Here is a 9,161-nt window from a genome sequence, read left to right as displayed (position 1 = left end):
TGATTGAAAACGATAAGTTCCACCATTGCTGCTAGCATGTACCAGCATGTTTAAAGCATTTTTTGTTCTGAAGGAACTTACAATCCACAAAACAGTTTTGCAGCACACGTATGCACCTGTTAGTGTAGACAAATGACACAACACACAAATACATAATAAATGAATAAAAATAATTCAATATGTGAGCAAAAGCATCAGACATGCTAAAAATAAAATACATCTTTATTATGGTATTAATTCTTCACTTAAAAAAACAATAATTACAGTAATAATCAGCAATAGATGATGTGCATACAGCATATTTTTGACTCTTACATGAGGAAACGTGAGTAGCAAGGAGAACAAATACATATTCAGTGTGGCGTTTGCCTGAAAGTGACTGAAAAAGGAGGGAAAAAATAGCAGCAGATAAAGGTCCTTCGTAGCACTAAAAATGCAGTTAAACATTAATAATGTCATGTGAAGTGAGAAAAAGAGGGTATGACAATATTAAACTGCTCAGTACTAATTTTGATGCAACACATTATCACAGTCTACAGTCTGAATATCATTATCGACGTCATCGTAAGTTGTCTTTGTTCAGAGGGGCTGAACAGCAGAGTGAGTGTGTAACAGCACAGAAACACAGAGAACGTGTGTTTAGGAAAGAAAAACAAGACATGCACTAAAAGCATGTCTTCAAATGCAGTCTGCCCTGATATTTGGCTGGATCATACTTCTGTAGCAAACACACTAGTACAAAAATAGATTTACTTTAATTTTACATTAGCTTTGACTCTCTGTCTACATTGTTAGTGTGGAAAAACCACGCATTTCCCCAAGAAACTCTACAACCAGCTACAGACACTCTGACGTTCATTTCCAGTTGAATGTTCGACCCACCAGCTCAAAGAACTTCTTGTTGGGTTCATGAAAGAACTGGTAGAGTTTTTGCAGGATGGCAGGAGCCACGTGAGGGTGAGCCCTGCCTTTCGAATCATGTAAACACCGCTCTCGCCCGTGGTCTCTCAAACAGTAGAATCCTTTAGTTTTATTGAAGTAAAAATTTGAAGCGTTTATTTGAGGCTCCAGCTTTAAGAACCTCTCCACCTTTTTCATCTCAGGTAAGGGGTCTCTGATTAATTCATCCCCATCCACGATGTGAATGCTCTCCAGTGGGAAGTATTGCAGCCAGTTTTGCATGTGGACATAGTAAAGGCTGCGATTGAGAGCCTTGTATCCCAGATTGATCTCACCGTCCTTCACCAGCACAGATTCGATGGGCTGGTAGCGCTTGTGTTTCTGGAGGCGGTTGTAAAAGACCTGGGTGTAGTCCGAGAGCACCCGCTCTGTGGGGTCTCTGAGGATAAGCAGCAGCTTGATGTCAGGGTTCATCTGATGGATGCGTTTAGGGACTTTGCTGGAGGTGAAGTAGGCCGGCGTCTTCTCTACCGTCAGCTGGTCGGGGAAAGCGTAGGGCATCTGGCTGAGATACCAAGGCAAGCCCCTCTGAAAGTGACTTTCCCAATCAAAGAAGTGCACCTCGTTCTGAGCTGCAGCCACCGAGCTGTGCAGGCTGAGCATCTCAATCAGCGCCCGTGTTCCTCCCTTCCTCACGCCAACAATTAGAATATGAGGAAGTTGCTGGAGTGTCCCATTTGGATGGCTGGTGGTCCCGTTGTCAGCGGGTGATGAGGTTGGAGGTAAAGGTGGCCCCCCGTCGCCGTCGGCCACTGGCCTGGAGGGGATTGGCGGGGACTGCATTGCAAAAAGCAGCAGCCCAAGGAGCAAAGCTGCCATGAGTGAGGTCCTGACCCTGGAGGATTTCAGCCTGGCGAAAGCACTAAAACTGTATCCCACATTGAAAGAGCAGCTGCTTGTGGACAACGGTCTGATTGAAAAGCAAGAAGAAGAAAAACCCAAAACAGCCTCTTCCCTGCCAGCAGCAGCAACTACAAGGAAAGACAACAGCTGTGAGCAGACCAATAACAGGTGAATCTTTTGGCAGAAAGACAAATATTAAGTTTCACAACTCCAAATCCTAGAAGGAAGTTAAACTAGCAAACGATACTTCCTTTAACATAATCAGTGTCCTTAAACTTTCTGCCGTTTAACGTCCGCAAACACGAATCACCTTCACGTCAAACAGGAACTGTGTCTGCCCCTATAATAAACATGCTGTCATTTATATAACCGTGCTAATGATTTATGTACAGTCAACTGATGGCATCAAAAGACGAAGTGAAACGTCGATGAGCCGAGACTCACCTGGTTTTATTCTCTGCAACTACTGATCAACAATTTATTAATTTAGAAATCAGAACTAAAATAATAAAGATGCGCTAAAGAGGTCAAACGCTCTCACGGTAGATGTTGCTTTTAATGCGACAGGAAACAAATAGAAAAGCAGGTGCGGTTTGTTCTGCAAATTAAATTCTGCACCGCTAAAAGAAAAAACAAAGAAATCATGCAGACAAGCTGGGTTTTTTGCTCGTTATATTTTCCATATGACGGTTGCATTGGGTGCCAATCCAGGAAACGCCGTTTATCTCTTACCTTTTTAACTACAATCGTCCACTCGACAAAGATTTCATGCCTTGCAGCTGGAGGCTCTCCGCTCACAGCACCGCCGCTTCCACACCAGCAATTATGTAGGATCCACCTCTGTATCGTCTGGGAATTTTCCGAGCGCGTATAAACTTGCGCTGCGCGGGGCACAACTTCACCGGAGCGCCTCCTCTGAGCCTCAGACCGACGCTGTCCTCCCGTTTTTTGAGTGTCAGCTGTTGTGTAGAAGTCTACGCCTACCTCACGCCTGCAGGACCACTCCCCCTACTGACTCAGGTTGTTAAAATGTTATCATATTTGTCAGCTATACCGCCGCTGGTATGTGTGATATGTGACGGAGAACTGAAGCAGGTGATCTATGCATCATGTAGAAGGAACAAAGCAAAAAAGAAAGCGACAATATAATTGCGCCACAGAGCAGAAAATCGCTCCAGTCTTGATGGGTGTTCTAGCTTTGGTTTAAGACTATTTATGATTTTTTTTAAGCCAAACATTCAATTCAAGCAGACTGAGGTGCTCTACTCAGTGAATTTGTTGCCCATAGAGAGGCTGAGCCTTCTCAGGATTGGGATTGAAAAAGACTATTCAGCTGAGCCTCCAGGAGTTCCCTCTTCACTGTTGCTTTCAGGGGAAATCAATGAAAGAGACAGGCCAGTTATTCATCCCTGGCATTCTTCTCCTCCTTTACCCACAATGCAACTGCATCTGTGGGTAGTCACTGAGTCCAAGTTGCACAATCTCACCACCTGTTGAGCTGTATTTCTTTTTCTTCTGACATATTTAAATCGTTCTCCCATCACTTTAGCAATGAGTCCAAAGTGTCTTTCCAAGCTTCGTATTTACTCGTGTTTAACTGAGTCATTGGAGGATTTCACAATGTCCCCTGACTCACCTTTGGATGTACAGTCAGTGTGAGAAAGATTGAGTGACTTCAAAGTGGCGATGAATAAGTGGCACGTCACTAACGTCAAATACCTTGATAGGTTGTGTCATATTGGACTTGCAGAGATGAGAAAGCAGTAAAAGACGCAGTGTGATAGGAAAAAACGCTGTTAATACACTTGTGTATATTGTGTAATGCTTGCTTTTTTAAATCAGATATTTGCTTTAACTACATGGTAACTACAGGTGAAGCTTGATATCAGTTTGTTGATTCTACTTATCGATTTTGGTTTTATCCCTGACTATTTATGAATCCCTTCCTGCTTCCTGCTTCCTGATGCACAGGTTTTCAGCATAAACTCATCCTTCTTCTTTCTCATCACTGTTTTATGCAATACTACTGTCATCGAGACACGACAGCACTGGTACAAGGAAATGATAAATTCCAATGAGTTGGGTAATTCAGAACTGTTTTCTGCTTGCAATCTTTAATGCTAACTGTTTCCCATGCTGACATCATGCCTTGAAGCATGGAAAGAGATTAAGGGCTTTGCTGCTGAATAGGGATGCTTCTGATTTTACCCATGTTTGGGAAATTTTTCTGCTGTGTAGGTTATTTAAGTGAAAAGGCATCGAGGACATAAAGCAGACTGAAGGGCTACAGCAGCAGAAGCTTTGGTGCCACAACAAAAGCTTGCTTCTGCTTCTTAAACGCACCCTTTCTTTGTAAAAAGAATGCAAACACACGTGCCTCCAGTGTGTAAAGTGTAAGTGCTGATATAGCCAAGAGTTTCCCCACATTGATTTTTAGATGCAGTTTAGTAATCCTCAGATTCTGCCCTTGGCTCTCCTGAGAAAGTGTGAATTCAGCGTTCAGTTGTACAATATAATCCCGCCTTGAGGATCATCAGAGGCTACCAGGCACATTAACATGACAATAGTACGTATTCACAGAGCATAAACACCCTCAGAGCTTCCTCTGTGACTTCCCTCAACCTCAGCTCACACTAATCAAGTATGACAAAAATACATGCTTGACAAAAAGGCAGAAGTTTTGTACAGTTGAGTAAAAGATCACAAGCATTACTTGTAAAATATACTTAAAGGATCAATTTATAAGAAATTAATAAGAAAAGTTTTGCTTTGTTGACCTGAATCAGTTACTTTGTAAAAATGCAAGTGTTCAGTCAAAATACCTCAAAATTACTCCAAAGTCCAGGGTCGATTAATTATTTCAGCAGTGTTCTCTATAGTGCATATTAAAGTCTTGAAGCCCAGTAACTATTTGCAAGGAAGCTGGGGGTGTGTTGTGAGGGGGTGGGGTGCTGTGGCTCAGGAAACAGAGCATGCTGCACTTCAATCAAAAGATCCATGGCTCCTCCAGTCCACATATTGAAGTGTCCTTGCTTTGAGTGGTCAGTAAGCCCAGAAAAATGCCATGTAAAAGCACCTCATTCAATAAGGTGGAAGAAAATCGCAGAGGAATTAAGAGCTGCATGTCACAAACAGCACGCTTTTACTCCTGATGTCATTCTTGCAGTGTTGCTACACGATCAGCACACTTGAAAATATTTTCTTTAGCGCTTGTGCCAACTGTGTGGGGCATAAAAACAGGTTTCATCTGGCTCTCGCGGGCTTAACAGATACCACACTTTTATGGATCATATGCGATGTGCATGCTCTGAATGTTTCATGATGATCAAAACGTATCCGTAAGAAATCAAGTTATTCTTAAGTTACCCACACAAGGAAATGTTAAACACGGCAATGCCACTGCTGCATGTGATGTTCTGCACGATTCTTTTAAAGATCCAGAAAGGAAAGACGTTTCTATAATTAGCACAGAATTATAACTGAGCTTCACTGAAATTTGTTGCTGGACAACAAGTATTGCAGGAATGCTGTAACGTCTGTAAGAGTTCATGACTTGAAATTTGTTAAATTTAGAAAACTATCACTGATGATCTGTTATAATGGACGCAGATGTAGAGTGTCAGTACTCCTACAGGCTCTGTAAGTGATGAAACATTACACTGTTTATTTTATGTTCACATCATAATATAATACATTATAGCTATGCCCTCAGGCTATAATTGGTAATGCTATTTGAATTGCATTGTCCTTACGATCATTTTGATTCTACAGAGGAAATTAGAATATTTTAAAATGTTCATTTAATTATTTTTCTTATTCAATTTGTGAAGTGGAAATTCATTCAGTGCACAATATCCCACTTCTTTGTAATTCTAAACACCTAAGGAGGCACAATGTCTATTTCCCCACTCAACAGCTATTATTTTCTATCGTCTGATTGCATAGTTTTAATTCTATATGCGTTGAATCAGAACCCACACTTGTGCGAGCGCAAACACACAGCGCAGGTCATCAGCTTGCTCGAAAGCTTCATCTCTTTATTGAAATGCTTTTCTTTGTTCAAGTGGGTTCACCATGTGGATAATTACTGCAATTACTTCTGCTGGCAATATGAGATGATGACGAATGACACAAATCACAATAACCGAAAGGAAGCTCATTAAAGCAGAGAGGTGCGAGCTTTTAAAGGCCGGTTCAGAGAAATTCAGAGAAACACCTGCAAATTAAACAAGCCGCCTTGTTGTGAAAAGTTGTCTGAAGTACACGGATTGAGAAATTTCACCGTATGGGAAAAGCTATCATGTTGTAGCTAATCAACAATAACACTGTCAGAACCATTTAGTCTGCAAAGCAAAGCCCCAATCCTCTCATTTACCTGCAGATTTTTCTGATTTTTAAAAACAAAAATGGCGAATAATTAAGTGACTGATCTCTTCAGTCTTTTCATGCCTATGTACAATTTTACACCAATGTTATGTTATCTGTGGTTGAAAACAGTTCTCACATGAAGGCCGAGGTAGGCTGGTCGAACAAGAGAGGATCCTTCCGATATTTGAGTGAAAACGCACTTCAAACACTTACCTCTGAAAAACATGGCATCTTCAAGGCGATTTCACTCTCTGGGCAACTCAAAGGGACTAACATGCACTTTTATATCCTGCAGGTTAGACTAGTGCAATGCTGTCCCATTTAGACTAAGCAAAAAAATTACAAATCACTTGCGACTGATTCATAACTTTGCCCCTCGTGTGCTCACCAGGACCAGAAGTAGGGAACACGTTACACTGAGTTGCACCAGCCTACGTGTCTGACACTCTTCCAGCCTTTGAACGAAGATTGTCTCTTGGGTCCTTTGGCGGGACTCTTTTAGTTTTTTCAAATTATGAGGCAAAAATCTTTGGGGAGTTTTTTAAATTTTCAGCTTTAAGGAGCAACTGAAAGTCTCCAAACACAAACTGAAAACCAACCATTTGTATTTTAATTATTTATTTTTACTACACCTGTACTTTAAATTGTTTCATTTTCTCTTATTATGCTTATTTTTATTATGTCTTTTATTTATTTTATCCATTGTATTTAATTAAATAATTATATAAACATATTTGCATTCCTGAATTCTTTTACTTGGTCATATTTCGTCTTTTTTCAGCTCTTCAACCATCTCCAAAGCTCTTTGCTTTGCTCGAGCTTCCAGAAGTACTTCTTCTAGTGTCATACTCGATGTACATATAGACTAGCTCTGTAAGTACAGCTAACCTTCCTTTCTTTCTGTCTCTATCCTTGTTGGTATATATAACAAATAAGATCCCCTGTAGCTGCCCAGAACTCAGTTTGTTGCTCAAGGACACTTGATGTTTGTCTTCTAGCAAAGTAGAAAAATCAACATTCAAGGCTGAGAAACTCTGGGAACAGTCTGATATTCATGTTTTATATACACTAAGTGCACAGTTTATCAGTAACACCTTGATGGCACTGTTGCTGATCCCATTTTTGCCTTCAGAATTACCCCATGCATCAGTTTAACAGGGTTCCACAAACATTCCTCATCTGGGTTCACATTGGCACGATAGCATCACACAATTGCTGCCGATTTTTCATCTGCACATCCATGGTGTGAGTCTCCCATTCCACCAAATCCCAAAGGTCCTCTGTTGGCCTGAGAACAGTGACTGTGGCCCATTTGAGTACAGTAAACTCATCATCATGTTCAGCAGTTCAATTCAATAAAATTTTACTTCTAAACCGCCAAATCACAACAACAGTCACCTCGCATTGCTTTATATTGTGATGTAAAGACCCTAGAATAAGACAGAGAAACCAACCAACCAACCATGGTGTGATGTTTACACTGTTTTCATAAAGGGAAGGACATGCTCAGCAACAATACTCAGGTAGGCTGTGACGTTTAAATGATGCTCAGTTGGTACTAAGGAGGCCAAAATGTGCCAAAAGATATATCCCCTATAGCAGCGGTCTCCAACCTTTTTTTTTATGCCCGGTTTTTGCCCGACAATAGTTTCACGGACCGGCCTTTAAGGTGTCGCGGATAAATATAACAAAATAAAACCAGTACTGGTACCGAAAAAGAGAAGATTTATTCATAACACACGTGAAAAGACCCAGGAAAACCGAGTAAACGATAAAAACGATAACAAAATAACGCTGGAAACCGATAAAAACCCTGAAAACCAGATATTTCACACCTGAGCCTCAACTCTCGCGGCCCGGTACCAAACGACTCGTGGACCGGTACCGGTCCGAGGCCCGGGGGTTGGGGACTGCTGCCCTATAGCAACACCAGCTAAGAATCCAGGATGGATCAATGCTTTCATGCTGCGTATGCAAAATTCTGACTCTACCATTCAAACGTCATAGTTGAAATCAAGATATTTTTCCTGTTTTCTTTTGTCCAGTTTTAGTGAGCCTGTGCAAACGACAGACTCAGTTGCCTGTTCTTAACAGACAGAAGCGGCACCAGAGTGATCTTCTGCTGTTTTGCATTCAGAAATGATTTTTTGCATTACTTGCATGGAACGGGTGGTGATGTCAGTTACTGTTGTCTACCTGCTGTCTCTCTGCGTGAATAAGCCTTGCCATTTTGATCTCTGGCATCAAAAAGGCATTTTTTTACCCAGAGAACTGCCGCTCTCTGGATATTTTCTCTTTTTTGGACAGTTTCTGTAAACCCCAGGGATGGCTATGTGGGAAAATCCCAGGAGATCAGCAGTTTCTGCCCATGTGGCATCATACCACATTTAGAGTGACTTCAGTCCCTTTTTTTCCTCATTTTGAGGCTCAGTTTGATCTTGGGCAGGTCACCTTGAACATGTCTTATATGCTTAAATGCATTTAGTTGGTGATATGATTAGCCAATTACATATTTGAGTTGTGTGTACCTAATAAAGTGTCTGGTGAATGCAAAGATGTAAATTAGTTGGCACTTTCTAATTACTATATTCATCACAGACATGTAAATAATGGTTCGGGAAGTTTGACATTACGAAATGAAACTTAATTAAAAACAGTCTACACATCTGTGTGAGTGGGAGAGGTTTACTGGAAAAGTAAATACAGTGGAATCTCACAGTAGAAAAAGATGACATTTTCACTTCTATAAAGTTGCCAAATAAACTACGTATAAGCTTGAGAAGCATGTGATGTAACTTTTATCTGAGAAATATATTTCCACATTTAATAAGCTCAACTAGCAAATATAACAAAATAATGAAAAATGTGAGCACCATGTCTCACACATGACATTTAGAAAGTGTGTTTTACCGTTTTTACTGTCAGTTCGTGCATCACAATGTGTAAAACGTCAGCGTTTGTAAGATGAGGCAAGCGGAAGGGAAGAGGGG

At 40.9% G+C, this 9,161-nt stretch overlaps 1 protein-coding gene across 1 annotated transcript; it reads right to left on the bottom strand.

Annotated features, from left to right (window-relative positions):
* Window positions 1-215: 215 nt before the first annotated feature.
* On the bottom strand, window positions 216-2,748 carry hs3st1 (heparan sulfate (glucosamine) 3-O-sulfotransferase 1). Its single transcript, XM_005722836.1, has 2 exons — window positions 2,536-2,748; window positions 216-1,931 (listed from the first exon to the last, which is right to left on the bottom strand). Exon 2 carries the CDS (start codon window positions 1,777-1,779, stop codon window positions 856-858), a length of 924 nt encoding a protein of 307 aa, XP_005722893.1. The 5' UTR covers window positions 1,780-1,931; window positions 2,536-2,748; the 3' UTR covers window positions 216-855.
* Window positions 2,749-9,161: the final 6,413 nt, after the last annotated feature.

The sequence above is a fragment of the Pundamilia nyererei genome, unplaced genomic scaffold (assembly GCF_000239375.1).
Source record: "Pundamilia nyererei isolate P.nyererei 1_Seehausen unplaced genomic scaffold, PunNye1.0 scaffold00008, whole genome shotgun sequence".
Classification (NCBI taxonomy): Eukaryota; Metazoa; Chordata; class Actinopteri; order Cichliformes; family Cichlidae; genus Pundamilia; species Pundamilia nyererei.
The sequence above is the reverse complement of the archived record's forward strand: the minus strand, read 5'-3'. Positions and strand labels throughout refer to the sequence as shown.